Genomic DNA, 23,878 nt, shown 5'->3' with positions numbered 1-23,878 from the left:
CCCTCTGGGTCCCCCGCATCCCTCCGAGACCCCCGCATCCCTCCGAGACCCCCGCATCCCACTGGGACCCTGTATCCTGCTGGGACCACGCATCCCGCCCTGGGACGCCTGCATCCCTCCGGTCCTGTCTCATCCCTCTGGGGCCACGAATTCCGCCAGGAACCCGCATTCCGCCGGGTTCCCCACATCCCTCGGGTCCCCCCGCATCCCTTCGGGACCGCGCATCCCGCCCCGGGAACCCGCATCCCTCTGGGACCGCGCATCCCGCCCCGGGAACCCGCATCCCTCCAGTCTCCCTGCACCCCGCGGTGTCCCCGCATCCCTCTCGGACCGCGCATCCCGCTCCGGGAATCAGCATCCCTCCGGGTCCCCCGCACCCCTCGGGTCCCCCCGGCGCGGGGCTCCCCCCCATCCCCCGCGGAGCCCCCGGGGCGGCGTTCGGGGCTCGGGGGACGTTTTTATTCACCTCTCTCTCGCGAGAAAGTGGTGCGCGGGCGATACTTGAAGAGGAGGGGGGGGTAGAGGGTGGGAAGAGAGGAGGGGAAAAAGGAGAAGGAGGAGAAGGAGGAGGAGGGAGGGGGCAGCTGGATCCGCAGCTGGAGCAGCGGTGGGTGCAGCGGCCGCAGCTGGAACCGCAGCGGGAGCGGCAGCCGCGGCTCCAGCGGGTGCGACCCTCGCCGCGGGGGCTTCTCCCGGGGCTCCCAGCCGGGGAGGGGGGCGCGTCGGTGCCCGGGGCGGGGGGGGGGGGGAGACGCATCCATCCCCGGAGCGGCTCCGGGCTGGCGGCGGTGGGTGCCGCGGGAGGGAAGGTGGAGCCCGGGCAGCCCCTCGCCATCCCCCGGGCGAGCGGGGGGCGGCCGCGCCCGCTTTTCCTCCCCCTTTGATTCCCTTCCCTCCTTTAATCCCGTCTTTCCCTTTGCTCCCTTCGCAGCTCGCCTCGGAGAAGCGGGGACCGGAGGAGGAGGCGGCGGCCGCTCGGGGTCGCGATGTGGCGGGGGCGGCTGCTGGGGCTCGCCCTGGGGGTTGCGGTGCTTTGGGCATCCCAGGCGGGCGCTGCCGAGGGGGGGAGCGCCAGGGAGAGCCGAGCCAGCCGGGCCAAGCGGCGAGGGCAGGGCGGCGGGCACGATGCGCTCAAAGGGTAGGTGCGGGCAGCGGCCGGAGGTGGGCTTCGCGCGGGTCTCCGTCTCTCTGTCTCTGTGCATCCCTCGCCGTCGCTTCTTTACCGGGGGGAGAGGTCCCCGGTTCCCACGCCCCGAGGGGCAGGTTGGGACACGGGGAGCGACCCCGCGATGCTGCGGGCGGGGGGTGCGCCGCGAGGATGAGCCGCTGCGGCTCCGACCCTGCTGGTTTGGCTCCTGGGAAGGGTCCAGATAAAGGGTTTGTGCCTTCTTCCCCCGTCCCGAATTTCTGCTTTGCATTCAAATGGGGCCCCGAGACCAGAGTTTCCCTTTCTGTCCACTGTCCTGTTCCCACCTCAAGTCTTTTAGGATGAGCATCTCATCTCATCTCATCTCATCTCATCTCATTATCTTATCTTATCTTATCTTATCTTATCTTATCTCATCTCATCTCATCTCATCTCACCTCATCTCATTATCTTATCTCATCTCTCCTCTCCTCTCCTCTCCTCTCCTCTCCTCTCCTCTCCTCTCCTCTCCTCTCCTCTCCTCTCCTCTCCTCTCCTCTCCTCTCCTCTCCTCTCCTCTCCTCTCCTCTCCTCTTTCTCATCTCTTCTCTTTCTCATCTCATATCTCATCTCTCTTCTCTTCTCTTCTCTTCTCTTCTCTTCTCTTCTCTTCTCTTCTCTTCTCTTCTCTTCTCTTCTCTTCTCTTCTCTTCTCTTCTCTTCCTCAGCTCATCTCTTTCTCTTCTCTTCTCTTCTCTTCTCTTCTCTTCTCTTCTCTTCTCTTCTCTTCTCTTCTCTTCTCTTTCTCATCTCATCTCTTTTCTCTTCTCTTCTCTTCTCTTCTCTTCTCTTCTCTTCTCTTCTCTTCTCTTCTCTTCTCTTCTCTTCTCTTCTCTTCTCTTCTCTTCTCTTCTCCTCTTTTTCATCTCTTTTTCATCTCATCTCATCTCATCTCATCTCATCTCATCTCATCTCATCTCATCTCATCTCATCTCATCTCAGAATAAGGCAGCATTTTTGGGTAGCAGAGCTATCCGGTACTACTGTGAGTGAGCCCAAGCGTACAGGAGTTTCATGAAACGTTGTAGTACACGCTTAGCAGAGTGGGGTTTTTAAAGGGTCAATCTGTGTCAGGCAAACTGTTTTCCAAATTCTAATGGAACACCTTTCCAATGAGAAAATAATTGTTAAGTCAGCTGAAAGGCACGGCGTGTGTGCAGTTGAAAATTCAGTTCGCTGTAAAGGTGAAAAGCTTGGGATATTGGAAGAAAATAGTGGTTTCCTTTTTCAGCCCATAGGCAGATTTTTCACTCATCAGGCAGAGGGCAAATGTAGCAAAAATTATATGGAGATAGTTATGCTCCAGTAAGGGATGCAAGATATTTTCTTTCTTTTCCTGATTTTTCTCTATTAAACTTTATTTTTAGAGGCCTTGATGACTGTGCTCTATTTCCTCATACTTGTATGGTATTTTTATTTATATTCATATTTACATTATTTGCTCTTTAAAGCTTGCTTGACTGGAAAAGGTTGATGTTTTTAGGACCCCATGCTGCAGAAATGGATGCAGACTATCTGTGTGTTCTTAAAGGATCTCATTACGTAGGGTCAGACTCCCTTATTTATTTCCCTTATATCTCGTCACGAGAGAAATGGACAAAGTAGATCCTTCCTGTGACAAAAACTGTTCTAGGAGGTGTGGAGAGCATATTAGTAAATAAGTAGGACTAATTGCAAGCAATAAAAGATTGTAAGGAATATTTATCAGAAAGAGCCCTTATTCTTCAGGATGTTTCATAAAACTTTCTCATTATAGAGGTCTGAGTTAATACCAAACTGGCAAATACCATTTTCTGTTCAGTGGGATGGAGTGTCCCATCTAGCACGTCTGCTGACTCCATGGACTTTGTGGGAGTTAGAGCCATAGCTAGTCGAGGATAACATTTCTTTGCTATGTAGCTGTTGCTCTAAAGCTCTGCTGTTTAGATAAACAATAATAGTGCATCAAAAGTTGATATTTCAATTGTTAATTTTTATTTTAAACCAAAATGTGTTAGGGCAAGTATTTAGTCATATGAGCTGACTCTTAGGTTTAACTGAAGCCTTTAATTGATTATGTACTTTGCAACGATTCTTCCTTTTATTGTTTATTGGCGTGACTTTCATATCTACGTAGTAATTTGTGAATCTAGAGATAACGGCAATATAAATTATAGGTATTTTGTATCTTGCTTAATTGGAATATTACACATCTGAATGAATGCTCTTGGGAAGGAGGTTCTTAACAAGAGTATAATAATTTGCCAGACGATCTGAGATATGTTAGGAACAAAATAAAATTATCAGCTTGGTTGCTTGTTAGACCTTTTTCTTTAACTCTCACTCGAGGCTGAATGTAGAGTCCCCAAATTGCTTGAAGGAGATTATTAAGGCGCAGTGATATTTATCATTGTTGGGTGAATCCTGCTGGATATTTACAGTTTAGAGATTGTGAGCACTTCCTTAGGTGTGGTACTGGAATGTACAATATGAGTAAAAGGAACTGTCATTTTAACAGACAAGGTTGGAACTAATTCTTTGGAAAGCCAGATGGAAAACATATTTTGAACGTACAGGAACTGTATATGCGTTAGACAAGGAGAATTCATTGTTATTGAAGGACTAAAACACTAAATGTGATTTTACAAGAAGACATACTATTTTTTTAACTTCTTCATCAGTGCAAATGCATTTGGGATTCTGAGAGTTGTAACACAAGTCATAACAGATGCTGGGAAACTTAATTTCCATGTTATTGTAGTTGAGTGAGACTTTTTTTTCTTCTTTTTGCAGTGAACTCTTGCTCTGATTGTTGGAGCACGGGGATACACTTTTGGAGAAAACCCTTTACATTTAGACTTTTTGTGTGTTTGATGATAATGACTATTGAAAGTCTTAGCGTTGAGAAGTATTGAGGTTAGTCTCTGTGTGAATACTGGTCTTGTGTATTAAAATGAGGAATTCTGAGATCTGTTTCAATTCTCCCGATTTTTCCCACTTAGCATTTTTTGCTGCAGGCTGTTGATTGCAGGAGATTGTTGGTCCTTGTGACATTTGCCTCATTGTTTGTGCCAGTGAGCCGTCTGAACAAAGAACATGATTCTAGAAGTAGATTTTGACCTTAATAATTACAAATTATTTAGAAATGCTTCTTATGTACCTGTTTTAAGACATTAAAGTTGCTGGTCACGTAGTTTGGATTGGTCCGGCTACAAAGGCAGCAGCAGTGAAACGCTTATAATGCCTTCTGCGTTTGGTCTAAGGGAGTGTGTGCTTATGTGCTCGTGCCTGGTGCCTTGAAGTGATCAGAAAGCAATCAGAACAAAGGCAGTAATTATTTCAGGATATAAGTGGGTTCTCCATTCATGGAAACGTTGCTGGAATCCATTGTGATTCAGCAATTTAAAGTAATAAGCTGTTACTGAGACACTTTTAACCTCTGGATCCCCAAAACTTTAACACAAATGTTCATGTATTGAATTATAAGGCATCAAGCCGTTATTCTGTTGTCCTTTAAGCACCTAAGAATGTAGGACCAACTTCCGAAGAAATAAAATCTGTAAAATTCACCACGATGAGAAGGTTTTTCTTTAACAATATAATACTCTAAGTCGACCATTTAAATATCTTTCAATCATTTGAATATAAAGTAAAAAGTAATTTACTGGTGATTCGACTGGTACTTGACTAAATACAAGATGTGTCGTGCTTAAAGATCGTAGAATTAATTAGGATTTCCCATTTTCTGATGATGCTAGACAAAGATGACAAACTGTAATGAGGAGCAGTCGGTTCTTAATAATATTTTAAGCCAGGTTTATCATGTTTATCAGCCTCTTCTCAGTATAATGGCTGAAGAAAGCAATTGTTTGCTTAACAAACAGCTCAGCAGAAATTTTAGAACTTAAAATTTCTTCAAGATAGCTGAATTGCGATGTGACTGATTAAGACACTAGTTAAATGCGTTTGCGCAAGAATGATTTCTGTGGTTTTATTAAGTTGAAATGATAGTGAATATTGCAGAACAGAACAATTCGCTCCAAAATGATTCATAAAACTCTTGGATTAAAGCTGTTCAACAGGAATTGAGGTTTTTTTTGACCAGTTTCTTTTGATCATCCCAATAAGTCCACAGGTTTACAGATGCGCTTACTTGAGTAAACTCCATTGGATTTGACCCTTTTTTTTTTTTCGTGCATCATCGCTTCCTGAAATAAAATAGATCTTATAAATCTATAACATAATTCCAGTATTCAACTATATAATTAAGGCTTCTGGTTTTCGTTTTAAACCAATATTTACCACTAAATGCCCTCTGAAGCAAAGCAGACTTTCCGTACCAGTAAATATTGGTTTATACTGTAAAACCTCAAACATTTTTCTTACCGCTTTTGGCCTGCACCCCTCTGGCCGGCTGCTGGTGCAACACCTTGTCAGCGTCACTCTGAGCAGGAAGCAGCCTGAATACTTGGAAATAAAAATCTTGGTTATAACTACAGGCAAATTGCTGGAATACCTTATGTGCTGGAGCGCTCGCCTGGCTTGTGGACAGCATGACCCACCTCCTTCCAGTCCTTGGCGCCTTGCAGGGTAGAATCATAGAATAGTTTGGGTTGGAAGGGACCTTAAAGATCATCCAGTTCCAACCCTCCACGATGGGCGGGGACACCTCCTAAAAGAGTAAAGCCTGTATGGACGATGGAGAACTTTTATGCCATTGCATCCTAATGTAAAACCTGAAGTCCTTGACAACTACACGTAGTGTTAAGATTTTGCCCCTGTCTGAATTTACGTGCCACTGGTTGTGACACTATTGTTTCGTTATTAAATTATCGTTGGAAATCTAATTCTAGAGTGAAGTGAGTTCATAGATCTTGGCACTGCGTCTCGTGTACCTGTTTCCTTTCTTTCAGTAGGACCGCATGATGCAATTTTATGTAGGTGTGACTGTCTTTGGGGAGCAGGATTTATGGGTGAGGAGTAGGGAAAGGTGACAGAACCGAGCAAGAAGCCAGCACTGAATCGATTCTGTGGCTGCCAATAGCTGTTATGAACACTTGCTAAAGGGCTAGTATTTAAAGAGGGAATAACACATTATTTTCAGTTCTGATCATACATATGCCTTCCCCTGGCTGCTACAATAGATTTTAATTGCATTTTGGAGTATATTTGTTTAACTACTATATGTAAATTTTTAAATGCGTTTGATGCAAGCAGTCTGACGGTAGTGTGCACTGGATTGCTTTATCCAGAGCTGGGAGCAGTGCGAAGCTCCCGTGCTAGCATTCTTGTTAGAGTTCCATGTTGTTCTTCAGCCTGAAGGAAAACAGTAAAAAGTAAATAATCTCCAGGCCTATGCAGTCCTTGTGCTCTCCACTTAAATTTCCCAATCCTGTCATTCAGACACCATCTCTTTAAAAGGCATGGCCTTAATCCCAGTTCTGCTTGATGAGGATAGGCGAAGTTCATGGTGCGGAATTAAGACTGGATTCATTTTGGGCATGCCAGTGAAAAGCCATCCTATGGTTGAAGCTTTTGATGGCTACGCTTGTAGTCTGGCAACCGTCTTAGGCACATGTGATTCCGTTACCAACCGCTTAGCCGGTCTTCCCCGTTGTTGTCTTTTCTCATATCATAGCTGGACACAAATGATTTTTGAAGTGCCATGTGTCTATTGGTTGAACTTTGAATCAGAGACCACCACCATAGCCCCAAATACGTCAGAGAAATACTTTTTTCCTATTTGATGGCAGTAAGGCATATGTAGGACAAACAGAGGAAAAAACCTACAGTGAACAGTATAGCAGCATTCTTGACGTATTGTGTGAAACGTGATTGTGTTGGAAATACTGTAAAATTGAGGGGGACTCATTGTCACCAGGCATGACTTTGCCAAGGTGACAGGCTGAAAATCAGGAGGGTATGATTGGATGTAGTTATTTTCCTTTCTTCCCCTCTTGTAATTTTTTATTTATTTTATTTTATTTATTTATTTCCATCTGCATAGCTCCGAGCTGTATCAGGCTACCCAGGTGCTGCAGGATGGGTCATAGCTGACCTGTGATGGGTTTGTACTTTGTGTACATTGAATGGAGAATTTCACCTTGGGTTTGCCACTTTGGGTCCTATCGTAGGAAGGTACTTGTGTTCCAGGTAATAATTTTCTTCCGTGGATTTGTGATGGAATTGTCTGATCTTTTGCGTGGTGTTGTCTTTCTGGGGACTTTTTCTGGTGTTGGTTTGTTGGTCGTCGGTTGAGCTTTTATTGAGGGAGGAAGAATGGTGTTCAGTCTTTAGAAACTGGAGGCATAAAGGTTGCAGGGAAGAGCAGCACCTGCAGCGTGTGCGTCTGCAGTGGTGTACAGTAGTTTGCAAGATGCAATTATTGGGAGGGAATTATTGGGAGGAGGCAGAAGAAGAATCCGGCACATGGCTGGTTTGCTAACCACAGCTGCACCTTCCTCAGCCAAGAGCCCACTGAAGGTTTGTAAAGGTAGTCTTCTCTCCTGTTTTTAGCCAGCACAGAGTACTTTTTATGTGCATTGGTGGTTCCACAAGTTGTTCAGCAGATTCGGTCTCACCTGGAGATGTTTGCGTTGTTAACTGGCGGAGCTACTCTGTGTGCAACTTCACGCTGCTGTGTCAGAACCTTTAGGGCTGTACTGGGCTTGAGATGAAGTAAGAGTAGGGCTGCTCTGAGTGTATTTGGGAGCAGCGGGAGGATCACTGGGTTAGGGTTTGGCAGGGGCCGTCCATCTGTCTGCTTCATTTACAGTGATCCTTATTGAGTAAAACTGCAGCTTCTGTTTTCCTGTATGCTGACTTTCCTTTCCTGTGGCGCATTGTGCAGCAGTGCTGCTCACTTAGGACAGTTTTTTTCATTGTCTTTCATCTTCCATCCTGCAAAGTTGAGCGTTTTATATATGAACTTCAATACAAGTTTTGACAAGGGTCACTTTAAATACATTCATGGGCTCAGCAGCCTGTGATTATCGGAGTAGTACTACCCAAAATGCAAGATCCAAATGATTTATCCACATATATCACCAGGAAAACTTCCTCTAGATGGAAATGTAGTAGACATTGGCTGGTAGGCAGCCATCTCTACTTAAACAAGACTTTAGGAGCTAAGGATCTTTGAATGTGTACATACAGAAATGGTAAGAAGCTAATCATTAGCTTTTTTGCTTTGCCATAAGATCACCTTCCATCTCGTTCCTCTTCTTAGACCCCTGCTGAACCTTAAAGATGAAGAGATAGAGATGCATGTGTGCCACTTCGGTCTTACTCCCCAGAGTCAGAAATATTTTTGTAGAATGGAACAATTGTGGCCTGGAGTGTTTCTGATTAACCATTGCACTGTGCTGGAAAATATATTTGTAGCTGTTTGGTCTTATATTGTGGATGCCTCCTTTGGTTGTTTTCTCATCGCTTTGGACTTTCCCACCTCAGGGTGTTTTTGTGTTTGTTTATTTGGGGATTTTTGTTTGATTTTTTTTTTTAAGGATTTCTGACCTACTGAACAGCCTCATTCACGCTGAGGTTTGTGTGCCGATACAGGCACGAGAAGAATACTTTTCTGTTTGTGTATCAGTTTAGTGAAGTTGGGCTCTTCTTTGGAAGGTACATTGGGAGGTAAAATGTAGCCTGTTAAATTAAAACCTGTGCCTTCTGGCTTTGCTTATAGATCTTCACTGAAGTAGGAAGGAGTTCTAGCTTTTATCTGGAAGAATATTTTCAGTGTTGACTTGCTGGAGAATCTGTTGTTTTCCTTTCTACTTCTCATTTTATGGAATGATTCATGACCATTAAAGCCTCAGAAATACCAAATGAAAGCCACAGTTCTTTTGTCTACAGTCTTAATCATTTTCATCCTCCTTTTCAAGCTTCCCCCTCTCTCATGTTTTGCTGGAGGACATCAGAATATCCAGTGATGTTCAACTGAGGTTTCAAACTAAAATTTTTTTTTTGCTTTCAGGAACGTTTTTTTCCTGTCTATTTTCTCCTTGGTTTTTCTCCCTGATATTTCATGTTTTACTCCTCCCTGGCTGCTAGGAACAAAGTGAAGTAAAGCAGTGGGGTTCATATTGTCAGGGTTTTCCTGTTGCCTTGTGGCAGACATGCAGGTAGCTGACCTTTGAGAATAGCGTCACTGTCCCAGCAAGGAGAGAGAGAGGCAGAGGGTACGATACAGTGGGTTGTGAAGGGAGGAGGAGAAATGCCTAAAATAAATCTTCCAGTAGCTTGAGAGTGCTTTAAAACACAAGTTAATGGCATTGCCTAACACCTAAGAGTGTTCACTGACAAATGGTTGGACTCGATGATCTGGTGGGTCCTTTCCAACCCGGTGATTCTATGATTCTGTGGTTCTATGAAATATTGATAGAAGTGTCAGATTTATGAGACTCTCTCCCCAAGTGTTTGCGTTTGCTCCAAGGTGGGGATGGTAGGTAGCACCAGCTCATCCCACAGGCTCTGGGAAAGCCTCGGCAAGGGGCTGGATAACCTTGGGGCTGGACTGGCCAGCATGCCCTGCTTGTGCTGCTGCTCAGCACGGTGCACGGCGAAGGCTGGAGGAGCTCCTGAGCTCGCGTGTGTGCCATGTCTTGGGAGAGTATGTTAGAGGTTTACCTCCACCGGTAGCCTTTAGCAGGTACGTGGGGAGTGTGGGCAGTGGTGTGGGAGGTATAACCGGGCCTCTCTCTGTTCTCCTGATGGAAGTGACATCTGGAGAGCTGAGCATTGCCCCAGCCCTCAGTTACGTTTATTTTCCATGGGATTCCAGATAGGCATATTTCCCAGCAGACAGGTTTTTTGCGGTGGCGCATTTCTACTTTACGTGTCTTATACAGCCATGTAAATTGGGTATTGAATGGGATCCATTGACATTCTCAAGTGGAACAATGAGGGAATACATGCCAGAAATACATCTGTCCCTGGCTATGAATGCAAACAATGCCTGGCTGTCAGGTTAGATGAGTCTGTCCCTGCAAAAGGCACGGGCACATTTTCAGAGCAAGTGCGGAAGAATTCACTTAATGTCAAGTGCTGTTGTTGGATTGCTGTATTTAGCTGTCACAGTGTGATGGAAGTTAGGGTTAGAAAAGTGTTCAGTATTGCTGCAGGAGACTTGCATATCATTTTGAACTCTTGACTTGCTCATAGGCTGGAGCCAAAGGCACCCGTAGAGCCGCTCAGCATGTTATTTTTTTAGTTGAACTGAGCCAGGATTCTGGGACAGCGGTATCCTTACTGTCAGAGTGAGAAATAGTTATCATATTAGACTCTCTGCATGGCACAAACACGCAGGCTTAGTGATTGTATGGTAAAAATGAGTATATTGGATGTAAACCTCTGTATGTAAAAAGCGTATTTTGCTTAAAAATGCATGCTCTATCGTTCGTAGGATAATAGAAGATTAATTTTGCGTTTGTTTTCAGAGTCTAGCATTGTTTCCTGTTCTTTTGTTTCATAGAATTGAAATAAATACCTTCAAGAGTCCTTTAAATAATCTTCACTGAATGATGAATAAGAGCACAGTGACTAAAACCACTCTGTTTTCTAATATTTAGCTAAACAACAGAGCAGCAATCCCTGTTTTAAGTTTTTGAGGTACCTGGAAATGAGGCTTACGCATGTTAGATGCAGACCTGTGTCTGTGTTTTTTGCTCTATCCCATCCACATAGTTAAATTTCTCAGTTTTTGGCTGTGCTGACTGGAAGTGGTGAGGTCCAAGGACAACAAGGCTCCTTGACTGGGCTCTCATGTGCAGACTGGTGTGTTTCAGGGTGGCGGGTGGCTCAGGAAGGATGCTCATGGCATGCTTGCTGCTCCTTGGAGGAGGAGTGGGCGCCAGCACGACAAGGAGGTGTTTCTGTATTGACCTCTAATTTGTGCACCAAGTACCTGGCTTCCATTGTTTAGGTGGAGGGGGGCCTCGGAGGACCATATGGTCCAAACTCTACTCTGAGCAAGGTGAGGTGAAATCAGTCTGCTTGCAGCCATGTCCACGCAGGTTTGGAGTTTGTCTAACAGTGGAAATTCTTGATTCAGTGGGAAAGTAGAGTAAAGCTCCAGTGGAGTCAGCGGAGCTGGGCCACTTCGTGCTTTTAGCATTTACTCTGAGATGCTGAGGAGTTTAGGAAGGTACATAGAGCTGTTTTACAGCAAAAGATAGATCTGATTATGTGTCTCTGGAAAATGACTAGTAAAAGCTATTCCTCTTCATGTTCTGGAGCCTTAGCTACTATTTCTTAGTGTGTTGGTTATATTCAGACTTGGACAACTATATTTTTAACACAAGCCTACCATTTTTTTAGGGGCAGTTCGTTGTTCTTTTTAACTCCCAGTGCAAGCATGGAATCACCACTCCAATTTTATGTGGAGATGATCAGGGAATAATTCCGGGTAGAGCTTTAGCAGGTACCAGTGTTACCCATGTAAGAAGAAAAACAGGCAGAGGATTCTCTAAAAATAACTGTTGGCTGATGATGTTCCTTTAAATTGTGTAATTCTGCCAGAAAATTGGGTCTCTACATTATGTTAAACATATGCTAGCTGCTGCCGCCAAAATAGTTAATGCAAATCCTTCATTAAACATTTTCTTGCAAGGAGGAATCCCTGTGTGTTTTCTTAGGGAGAGGAAAAGGGAGTTGAGGGAGTGATTAGAAACCCTTCCCGGTATCCCTGCATCTCAGGGATATGGTGATCAGCTGTCTCTTTTACTCTCTCAGCCGCTCTCTCTGCCCACTCTGTCTGGTCTCTCTGTCTAATGTATTCGAGACCCACGCTTTGGGTTTGATTCAGGCTGGGTTACGCCAGCGTTGGCCGGTGCATGACAGCGCTGCTGACAAAATTTCCGCCTGAAGTCTCGCTCATAGCAATGCCAAAAACTCTTCCTCCCGTGGGAGCTGCAGATGGGCAACGCTTTCTTCGGGAGAGGGCTCTAATTTCCTCGAGGGGTCACAGGCAGGGCAGAAAGGGAATGTCCAGGATTAGCACACGCCCCAGGCGGGCTGCAGCAGGGGGTCCAGCTGTGTCTGCCCTGGAGAGGACGGCCACAAGGCTGGAGGTGCCCCACTGGCCCGGGCTGGGTGGTGTTCCCCACTGCCAGCTTCATACAAGGCTCTCGAGCACCTCCCTCACTTCTCTGGCTGTCACGTACCCTCGCTGCCTGATAAGAAGTTATTGCCATGTTTCGTGTGATTTGGCATCGTTTTAGAGCGCTCCACAAAGCTGCCTCCAGTGGCTGGGTCATCGTGTACGGTTTGAGAAGGCCCAGGTAGCCAATCACTCGCGCCCAGGTAGCCAATCACTCAGATGGGGCTTTGGGAGCTGGAGTAGCAAGAGAGGGTTGGACCCAAGTTGGTCCATTCCATGAGACAACGTAGTATTGCCCAGTGGAGAAAGGAGAGCGGTTGCAGCCCAGGGGTAGCACAGCCCTGGGACGGGACCACCTGTGTCCATCCCAAGGAGCTGATACTGCCGTCCCACCCAGGCTGCGCGTGGAAGGGGCAGACAAAGCTTTACTTCGTAACAGGGGTGGAGGTTCCATGCGGTTGTTCCTGAAGAAGAGTAGAATATCTTCTCGTTTGGTGTACACAGATGCTGTCGGCCAGACCTGTCGCTCTCAAGCATGAGTTAGTTCCAGAGGAACTTTTTTCTCTGTGCTGTTCTGAGACTTTTCTAGTTGATGACTAATGTGTTTTGATAATGATTAAACTCATTTTGCTTCTGCGTTTGTACTTGCATACCATTAATTGAAGACATAATTTCATGTTTATGTTGGGGAACTTTGGTGAAACTCTGGGTATCATTCACACTGTGTCTCAGCACCAGACCGTTACAGAGAGATCCTTTTATACTCTATGAGTTCAGAAGTGACTCTAAAATAAAGTGAAAGACTTGTCTTTTTAAAATTGCAATTGAAACAACTTTGTTCCTGAAATACTTTCTTCCTCCTCTGGGCTGTATAGATGTGTTTTTGCTTATTTTACCACTACTAACAAGGTTTTATAACTGAAATCTGTTTGTAGTGCTGTTCAGGAAAACAGCTTTGTAAGAATGTAAAATGCTTCTTTAGTATTCATAGCCTATAATATCAGCAGGAAAATATGTTCTATTAAACGCAACAGTGGGTAACTGTGGAAAGTAAGTACCACGATAGAACCCTTTACAATTTGATTGATGGTTTCCATGATTTTACATGAGGTAAAATGTTACTCCCTTGAATACTTCTTTTCTTTATGGGGATTTATTGCTATCGTGTCTGATCACCTCATAAATATAAATTAATTTAACCATCAAAATTAATCATTTTTAAAGACATTTTACAAATAGGGACCAGTAAGGAACACTTCCTCCCTTTCAAAGAAGTAATGTCCAGATTTTAATATAGGTTTCTTTTATAAGCAGCTTTCTGATGAAAATGTGTTCCATTGGAAAATGCACTTGTCAGGCTCAAACTGTTCCGTGGAAGTACAGTTTGATGGCTACTTTTTTTCTTTGTTTTAAAAGCTAAGCATGCCACAACCGAGTTGGAGCTTCTTGGGCGTACGGCTTGCCTATCCTTTGGAAGCCTGAAGGCTCCCAGGGTCTCTGACTTCATTGGTTGTTGGCACATGTAGGTTTTCCAAAGCCCCATTTTGGAAAAGGATTTTAAAAATCGGGTTTCCCCATGGCACAAAAACCTGCTTCTAACTCTTAACTTGGACCAGATGGTCCCCAAAGCTGCATACTTGCTGAAACTGAAATTTGACAGAGTACCTAAACATTACTTTATGGTCAACTGTTTACAGATTCTTACCAACCTAGATGTGGAAATCGGTGGTTTATGCCTGGAGGTTGTAGCAGGTAGCAACAAACCCATTCTGTCTGTCTTAATAAGTACCATTATTTCTTCTAAATGGAGAAGGTGAAAAGCAATCTCACTTGTCTGCTTGCCAGTCTTAACTTGGCAGATGATTGTGGAGCAACATTTGGCATTGATGAACAGGGAACTCTAGGAAAGTTACATGGTTATAGCCCTGCAGGGAAGTAGCTGACGTTACTAAAACTGAATACGTTGGAATTATATGAATAAGACTTTGAGTCTATAACACCAGTTTCAGGAAGAGAAAAGGGCTCTGTGACAAGTCCAGTTGTTTTGCTCATATTCATCTTGGTTACCGCCCTGTAATTATCCAGAACCAGCGGAAGGTAATGGTAGTGTTCGCTTTGACTTAAGGAGTTTCTGGCCAAGCACTTAATGAAAAGACTAGGTGTCACTGAAGTTGATGTAATCAGAATACTTGAAATTGCATCAACAATGCAGATGTCTAAATAAATATAGTATTAAAGTCTTGTTGGTTAGAAAAATGTGCATAAAGAAATATTTGTATATGTCGAGATTGTTTGTCTTAAGTTGCCTCACCATATGAGGTAACTGTTGTTTACTTAGACGTTGCAATGCTAGGGATGAAGAACTTTCTGAAAGACCAAGGACAAAATAATAATAGAAACCCCTTCTTAAAACAATAAACACTTTAAATCTGTCTCTAATCTGTATGCAGTATTTTAAGAAAGCGGTTTCTAGGAAGTACTAGTTTATAGCTAAGTTCACTTGTATTAGTCTGTTGAGTAACTGCTCACAATATTAATAGAGGTTGTTAAAACTTTCCTCTGTGTTCACTAATAACGATGGCTGTGAAACCCTGATTTTGTATTTGAATGGAAGTTCTGCTCAAAATCCCTGTATGCCGCTTTTCCAGATATAGGACAAAGTTTGCCCCTTCTGTTCCTGTTTTTCAGACGTTACTGATTTGATTTCGTGTTTATAATGTACTCTTCAGTTTGTAAAAGATTATGTTACCTAAAACCCCAACAACCAAAGGCACACAGTTCTAAAAAAAATTCAACACTTCTAGATTTGATTATTGAAATGCATATTGCAGTGATTTACTTTTTCCGTTTTTATGCCTCTACTTTTACAACGTATTTCTGAGTAAAAATAAGAATTCATCCTTTTTTTTTTTTTTTTTTTTCCAGACCAAATGTGTGTGGATCACGTTACAATGCTTACTGTTGCCCTGGATGGAAAACTTTACCTGGTGGAAACCAATGCATAGTCCGTAAGTTAATCCAGTTATGAGTTATGACTGAGGTTTGTCTTTGTCCCTCAATGTGAGGGTATTTTTAGTTGTGTAGTAGAACTGAAATATGTTTCTATATGGTTTCAGGAGCAGCTGTACGGCATTTCTTTACCATTTTAAGTATAGTAAGCTAGTATTCAAAGTTTTGTGGGTTACAATATAGTGATGTGATACCAGTATTTAACAGAGGATTGATCTCATCCTCGTGTTCGAAGTCTGTGGTAAAGGGATCCAAGGGATGTGTGGACTCTCGGGAGTGAGTAGCTGTGGAATATGTTAAAATATTTAAGTAAATGGGAGGCGGCAACAACATAGGTCAAACAAGTGCATTTGCGCTGCTTGTTTGGATCATATCCCTGAAATATATATTTAGGAATATAGCTATATACATCCATACATCATAGTGCTGTAAGCATATTCAGGTATAATAGTACAATGTACTAGAAATAGTTGTAAAGGGCTCTTTGCCTAAGGCTGATAAGATCCTCTCCAGGGATACTGAAGTGATGTGCTGTCAGATGGGAATTATTATGCTTGTGTGTGTCTGGTGTGAAATTAATGGGAACATTGTAATGCTGCCTCATAGAATTATAGAGTAGTTTGGGTTGGAAGGGATCTTAAAGATCATCCACTTCCAACCCCCTGCCATGGGCAGGGACACCTCCCACCAGCCCAGGCTGCCCAAGGCCCATCCAACCTGGCCTGGAACACCTCCAGGGATGGGGCAGACACAGCTTCCCTGGGAAACCTGGGCCGGTGTCTCACCACTCTCAGCGTGAAGAAATTCTTCCTTATATCAAGCCTAAATCTGCCCCTCTCCAGTTTATACCCGTAATGCCCTCTATGCCCATCCTTCCTCCAAGAGTTATCTGGTGAAATGGACTACAGCTTCACTTTTCCAAGGAATCTCCCTGTCTCTAGTATGGCCTGTGGCACATTCCCAGACCTTTCGTAAGAGGTTGTGAAGGTCTGGGTTTTCGATGTTCCCTATAGAGATGCAGGTGAATAGGATGAACATTTTTGGAATCTGTTGTATGCAATTTAGTGAGTTTGTAAGTCTTTATGGAATGATCCTGAATGCATATTTTCTCTCAGGTGTTTTTTTATGTGTTTGGGGCTTTTGAAACGTATTTTAAAAGCATTTATGTTTTCTTTATAGCTATCTGCAGACATTCCTGTGGGGATGGATTTTGCTCTAGACCAAACATGTGCACATGCCCAAATGGTCAGATAGCCCCCTCCTGTGGTTCAAAATCAAGTAAGTATTTCTTCCGTGTCTTTGATATTGCTCTTTTGAGTCTGTGAGGCTGCTAAGGTATGTAAGATAGTTTTCAGTGGTCAATATTTGAGACAAATAACCTCTGAGTCACTAGACGTACATTTACCACAGGAAAGAAAGTGTAGCCTCCTGTGATGAAACCGAAGGATGACTCAGAGACTAGCTATTGGGGATACTCTTTTTCTGCTTAATTAAAACAAAACCAGTTTTATTGAAAACTATGTTCATTTGCCAGTTTACATTACACTAATTCCAGTCTTCCTTCCTTTCTGGAAAATGCCTTATCTCTATTTAGTGCTAGACACACACATATATACAGCGCAAAAGTTGCGATGATAGAGCGATGATTGTTGACAATTGGCTTAATCTGACTTGCTTTGTAATTCTACCCTATTTTAGAGGTTACTAAGCCAGACACTATGCTGCATTTTACATACATAGACCTACAACTATTATGGCGTTTCCTCAGCAGACTCAGTACGTGTCTTCTGAATCGAACCTTGCAGACCTTATTCAGGTGGTATTCAGGTGTAGGTTTTGAAGCAGAACAGGTTTTCATCAGAAAGAAACAGGTGCTTTAGAAATGAAACTTTTCAGGGAGATGACTTTTCCTAGAAACACTTGGATGTCAGATTTCCAAGAAGGTTCCCCAGATCCAGAAAAAAAATAAGTAAAATAAATTACTATAATAATAAATAAAATTAATTCAGTGAACTAGATAGCTCAATGGCTAATCATGGGTAGACTGTCTTATGTGAAGTAGGATTCTGCTTGGGATAGTATCTCAGTTCATATCTGAGATGCCAGCTGTAACCTCCACTGTATTTTCATTTCAGTATGGTGCTTGTCTCTTAGAAAGTTTCAATTTTTATATAAAATGTGAAGTTTCTGGAAGAATCTTGGAGGAAACTTGCTCCTACAAATGCCTTTAACTATCCAAACAATGTATAAACTGAATTCCATGGGGAGTGCACTCAGCTGAGATCTGTAATATTATGCAAAACGATCAAACTTTTAATTCTGAATATCTTTTCAGACTCAGTGTGTGGTCTACTTTGCCCCTGTATTTTTTACCTTGTCATTTTTATGCTTTCCTAGTTGATAAGAGTTTTCCCACATAGCTGACCACTCCAGCTTGTGGCTTCAGCATCCTTTTCATGCAATAACAGTGGGAAAACAATAACAACTGTGGAATGTAACGGAATGGCATGTACTAAAATGGTAAATATTGTTCTTTGTAGTTCAACCCCTTTCTCAGGCTCCTGTGATGTCTGTTAGGGAGGGGCCAGCGTGAGGAAGGTATGGAGCTCTGGAGATCCCAGAGAGGACTGGGAGGAGGAAGGGTGCAAAATGCTGCACAAATGTGTGTGTTGTTGCCTTCCTGCCTTGGTTTGCAGCTTCTGTTTTACCAGGTGCACGTGCCTTAATCCTGTAAGCCGGTAAAGGAAAGTATGACCTTCTCCCAAGTCCCCTTCAGGCTACAGAAGGAAAGATATATCCCTACATCTGTTACATGTTTTGGCACCTTTGTAAAAGGCAGGAATGAGTGGGCTTTAGTATTACCTCATTTTTTTCTTAGGCCACACTGAAGTATTTTGTGAGTCAAGACTTAAAAGAAAAACAGAGTATGACTAAAGTTACAGTTCTTGTGGTTCCTTTTCCGAAATATTCTGCCATTGATCGCCATACTTTTAGCCTTCATTGGAGTTGCACAGATAAACGGGTGCAGAAGGACTTTACTATAGTTCTTAATCAACCAGTTTCTAAAGCCTAGATGACACCGATGTTTTGGCTATTGACAATTACTTCCCCTAGGTATGAATATTCTACTAATCACACACTTAAAGCAGTGCAGACATCATTTTCCTTACATTGCTACATTGCCCACTTTTAAATGTTACTTTTCTGTATAGCGCATAAGTATTAACACTTTACAAATAGACTTAGCCATTGGCTTAAAAAAGATACTGCTTATATCTTTTTTAATCAGTGCAAAAATTTAAGATACATTTTGCATGTGTGGTCACATCACCTTTATTTATTGAAACAAGCCAAATCTAAACGCAAAAGTCTCTTGAGTTGCTGTAGAGGCAAAAACCTCTACTGCCTCTGTACAGTCTTGTTGAGTAATGTTTATGACCCAATATGTCATTAGGACTTGGAACATACACCTTCTCTAAGTCATTTGCTCTATTGGCACTGTAGACAAAATCCACAAATATGTATTTACACAGAAGACCACAATGACTTAGATCTGCTATTAGGGAACAAAGTAGACACAAATAAAACCCACGTTTTTTTGTCAAAGTGTTGCTCTCAACTCCCATTGGTAACAGTTAACATTTTGTCAGGATGTGCATTCATGAAACTATTTTAATTGTACATCTTAACAAAAGAGAACAAACTCTTATTAACAGAATAAAAAAAAGTCAAAAGATGATACAAGTTTATCACATTCAAAATACGCATAACAAATATGAGTGAAAATACCATGATTTCTCAGGATTAATGTATGGCTTCTGATGTATGAGATGTGTCTGAGTGGTCTTTTGGGTATTGTGAGCTATGTGTGTCTTTAGTACTTAAGGAATCAGTAGTGGGCACAGGTTTTATAGGATGTACAACCACAGGCAGAACCCAAATTCACGGTGGCTCTTAAGGACTGGTTGTCTGCCAGAGTCAAGGAATGCAGATTGGTAAGCATGTAAATTGGAAAGCAAAACAAAGCCTTCAAGTTTGATTCTTATGCAGGTCAGTTGTTGGGACTTTTCTGGTTACGAGTCAGCTCTAGGAATCTGATTTGTGGTTGAAAAGATCAACCGGTGGTTTTCTCAGCAAGGATTTTTGTGACATCAATGAACTTGGTGGCAGAGTAGTGGTTATTTCCGTGTAATTAGTGAATTTTTGGGTATGCTTACAGTAGGCTTGGAGATAAGATTGCCGTGTGAGTCGCATCCCCCCCTTGCTGGCTCCAGTGCGTGGGTGGTTCTGATGGTGCAGGTGCACACGTGGGGCGATGCCCTAAACCCTGTGCTGCACCGGTTCTGTGATGGCATCTCCGCTGCTACCTGCCGCGTGGCTGATTTGGCTTTGTCTGTTCGTGTTGCAGACAAATCCTTTGATCGTGCAGCGTTGTTGGAGTTCCTACTCAGCGCTTAGAGCAGGGGGGGCAAGGGAGGGGGAGGATCTCTGCTTCAGCATCAGGCAACTCCCACTGCCCGCAGGGTTACGGGTCAGATGTGTCTCTGAGCACAGCCTCTTTGCTTCCAACCTGTTTTGGTCGGAATGGCTTAGGCTGGCGTTGGCAGGGAAGGCATTTGCTGGTGGGGCTGTGTCTGAAGGAAGGAAGGAAGCTGTGGCAGAGGCAGCGAGAGCTGTGGTGGGTGCTGGCGGTGGCAGCTGGTGGGTACGAGTGTCTGTGTCCCCCCAGCAGGCTGGTGATGCTGCCTGAGAGAAGTTTGGTCTTGCTTCACTCCCCCTGCTTGCAGCTTCAGAGCCACCACCCGAGGACCAAGGTCTTCCTCGAGGGACCACGTGCTGAGGTGGGGGAAGCTGGAGCTGCATCCTTGTCTTTGCACCCCGGGATCCCACTCCTTGGGGTAGTGTGGGAGACGTCCAGTAAAATGGCAGTAAAACCCAGAGCTCAGCCCCTTCCCTTATATCCTGCTGCTGTCAGAGGTGGTTAAAGGTCTTGAATTTTAGTCATTTGCGGAGTTTTCAAGGCTGCTGTGGGTTTTCTCAGCGCCCTGTGCAGGGCTGTTGGCTCGTGTGCCATCTGCTCCTGAGTCAGTCACTCCACAGAGAAAGCACGCTGAGCATCTGGGATGCGATGAGACCGTCATTCCTTGTTTACAGCTGCTGGCAGGCAAAGCCCTGCGTCATGCAGGGCCTGGATTGGGAGTGTTTCCTTGGCTGTGGCACAGAGAGACGAGAGGCAGCCTTTCCTTCCACTGCCCAGCTCTGCTGGCTGTCCCACCCGAGGATCGCAGACCCTCACGCCGCACGTCTCTTAGCTTGGGATCGCAGAGTAGATGGCGTGCGTGTTACCTTTCGGCTGCTTGGTGAGCTCCCGAACGCTTCGTGAGCGGCTGTGGTGTGATAGTGCTCTTGGTGTGACCATATCTTTACTGGGTTTTGCGGAGGTTTGTTAAGAAAGTCAGGAACTGTTATGCTTAAGTGTGGAGCTTTGTTGTTTCACTTCGATAAACAACGCAAACTTTGCCCACACTCAAAGCGTGTGTGGATGCATTTGGTCTCACTGGTTCTTTTGCAGGTTTATAAAGTTGTGTTCCTGCAGTTATTCCTGTTTTGACAGGAATTTCCAGGGCAGACTGTTTACAAATTGGACCTAAAAGAGAATTAATAAAATACGGCTTTTATTCAATTATTAATGTTGTTAACATTTTCTGTGCATGCTAAGATAAGGTAAAGTTATACACATTAATTAACTGGCCTCGTGGTAATTCCTCTGCTTTTCCTTGACTCTCTGTCAGTGTGATACCTTGGAATAGGTTATTTCATTTACTGGAATATCTCTGCTGACATTAATGGAAATGTTGATATAGCTGAGAAAAGAGACTTTGGACCTGCATTAATACGCTGCTTTTCAAAAATGCAATCTTAAAATCATCATCTGAGCTCCAGACAGCCTTTGTATGTGTTTCTATAAACTTTTGGAAGGGTAATATTTCAGAATAGTCTGCGTGGTTTTGGAAATACTGTTTTCAACATTCCCTCAAAAGAAGGCAGAAAGCAGATAATTAGTTTACTGACTGTATGTCACTGGTTTTCTTACATGGTATTAAAGGATAAAGCTCACTGACTTGAGTGGCACATTTTAATAAGATGACTGGTTGTCCCAGCGGTCTCCCATAAAGATTTTAGTTTAAAAAGAAGGAAGAAATATTTTACCTTGGAAAAGTTCCTTTTAAAAGCAGTAAGACAAATTATGGAAACTTTGTGTGTGTGTGCATGTGTGATGTGTAAAACCACTCCTTATCCCAAAATGGGGAAATACGCTTTCTTATATTTGAACAAATAATATGAAAATCATCATATAAGCTACTGTTAACCTTTTTATCTCGAATGTAGTTCAAACTATTTAAATGGCTTTGGTCTTCATGTGGGAATGGAAATTAGCTCTTGGCATAGCTTGCTCTAATTGAAATCAGTTTGTGGTTTTTAAGTTCCTTCCCTGCTTGACAGATGATATCATTTCCTATGCTTTTTGTAATCCCCTCTGTTTTTCTAAGATTGTATAAAGCTAAGTTGAACTACACATTTTAAAGTAACTACACACCTTTTTCTGACCTACTTAGGACACTGTCCAAAAATCTTCACCAGATATTCACTCTGTATTTGCAGACAATTTTACTTTTTGTTGAGGAATGTTAGTACATTTTTGTTGCCTGAAGTACTGAAGTACATCCAAAGCAGAACAAAGATGTGTTGTAACTATTAAAATCTAAGAAATGTAAGACTTTTTTACTTTTATAATTGAAGAATTCGAGTACCACTCTTTTAAAGGCCAGATTATTTTAAATCCTTTCTCCAATTGCATATTTAACTTCTGTTTTGTGGATTCGTATTGCTATAGAAAGCAATACAGTTAAGATTACCAATTCTACTGGAAAATAAAAATAAAATTCCATCCACATACTTCTGGACTGTAAAAAGCCAAATGATGCTTAAGGGCTTTGTGCAACAGGAAAAATTCAGTGGTTGGCATAGCACCTGTTAGCAACAGGCTCTGGCGGGACATGCAATTTCTGTTTTTCAGTCTTCAGCATTTCAGACAGCGTGGTGTAGGTATCCAGTGCTCCATCACAATCTACTGAAATGCTGATCTGACCATAATCCTATGAGGAGGAGCCTTTCATGTGGTTCCTGTTAAGAGAATTTCCCAGCTACTTACTGGAGTGCCTGCCCCGGTTCCCAGCTGTGTTGGACAGCAGGACCTCTGCAGAGGACTTCACTTTGTCAGAAGGCCTGTCTGCTTCTCTGTGCCTGATGAAGAGCATGACATACTTCCAAGTTGTTCCTGTCCTCTAGTTTTTCCGTATTGCTAGGAAAAGGCAGCACAGACTTTTATGCTTTACTGGCATAGGACTTAAGCTTCGTGTTAATCACCCTGAATGGGGCTGCGGCTGAGGAATCATAGAATAGTTTGGGTTGGAAGGAACCTTAAAGGTCATCCAGTTCCAGCCCCCAAGAGCATGCTGCTCCCCTGCCCGTGCTCCCTGCGGGGAAGGTTGTTGGCACTGTGGAAATGCTGTCTGTGAGCTCTGCAGCCCTCAAGCGCAGCAGCTTTACCTGGAGATGGGGCAAGACCGCAGATGTGTACAGAGAGAAACAGCTCTGTTAGTTTTCCCTTTCATGCAAGAAGTCCTACCTGGGCAGATCAGCTTCGGGTATTGCGTGTGTTGGCAGAACTGGGCTGTCTTCAGGAGCTTCTTTAAACGCTTCCCTTCAATACTTCCCTCCCTCATTGCCCAGATGATAAGACTCCCTTTCTTCTTGGTGGTATCTGCCAGAAGTTTAGTACTTTCACCTCACTGACGGCCTTTTCTCGTCATTGCAAACTAGGAGACAAATTCTGTGGATTTATGCTCCCGGGAAATGCTTTTGACTTCAGTGAATATGAATAGAATCAAATTGTTGCACTGTGTTCTACGTTCTTTAGGAATCGTAGATCAGTATTGTTTTCCGTGCTAACATTCTAAGTATATGTTGTAAAATATGCATCCTTAGTTTCTAATACTGGATCCCAGTTAATTGAATCAATCTGTAAAAAAAAACCCCATCCCTTAGCAGCCAGTTAAATGTTTCTGACTAGTTGGATTTAACTGAGGAAAATCATTTTTTCCTTTCAAGTACAACACTGTAACATCCGGTGCATGAACGGAGGTAGCTGCAGTGACGACCATTGCCTCTGTCAGAAGGGATATACAGGAACACACTGTGGACAGCGTAAGTACACTTTTATTAATGTAGATGGTAATATGGGATGTGTGGATCTGGCACCCTTTAGCGCCAAATTTCAGCTGATGTTGAGCTTGGTTTTGATCAGGTACAGTGGAATTTTACAGGAAAACACATGACTTTGTAATGAATGCCGAGTGAATTCTTTCTGATCAGGACTATTAAAATAAACATCATGTGAATTCATAATAATTGGATATAACTTGATCCTGCAGTTCTCACACTACCACAATTCCCATTGACCTGTAGGGCTTACCACTCACCAGAGCAATAGGCCATACATTTAGAATTTACGTGGGATTCAGTTTTCATCTTTTAGAGAA

General features: G+C 43.3%; 1 protein-coding gene across 2 annotated transcripts in view; it reads left to right on the top strand.

Annotated features, from left to right (window-relative positions):
* Positions 1 to 561: 561 nt before the first annotated feature.
* The window catches only part of FBN1 (fibrillin 1), a 158,949-nt gene continuing 135,632 nt past the window's right edge, over positions 562 to 23,878 (top strand). Inside the window, exons 1-5 of one of the 2 annotated variants that reach the window (XM_054077541.1) lie at positions 562 to 607; positions 932 to 1,138; positions 15,192 to 15,274; positions 16,455 to 16,553; positions 23,448 to 23,543. In XM_054077541.1, coding sequence (XP_053933516.1) covers positions 987 to 1,138; positions 15,192 to 15,274; positions 16,455 to 16,553; positions 23,448 to 23,543 — 430 coding nt within the window. In that variant the 5' untranslated portion in view covers positions 562 to 607; positions 932 to 986. Of the gene's footprint in view, positions 608 to 642; positions 666 to 931; positions 1,139 to 15,191; positions 15,275 to 16,454; positions 16,554 to 23,447; positions 23,544 to 23,878 lie in introns of those variants that run through there. The other variant, XM_054077542.1, reaches the window with a different exon arrangement.

This window comes from Cuculus canorus, chromosome 12 (assembly GCF_017976375.1).
Source record: "Cuculus canorus isolate bCucCan1 chromosome 12, bCucCan1.pri, whole genome shotgun sequence".
Taxonomy (NCBI): domain Eukaryota; kingdom Metazoa; phylum Chordata; class Aves; order Cuculiformes; family Cuculidae; genus Cuculus; species Cuculus canorus.
This window is presented reverse-complemented; position numbering and strand designations above follow the sequence as displayed.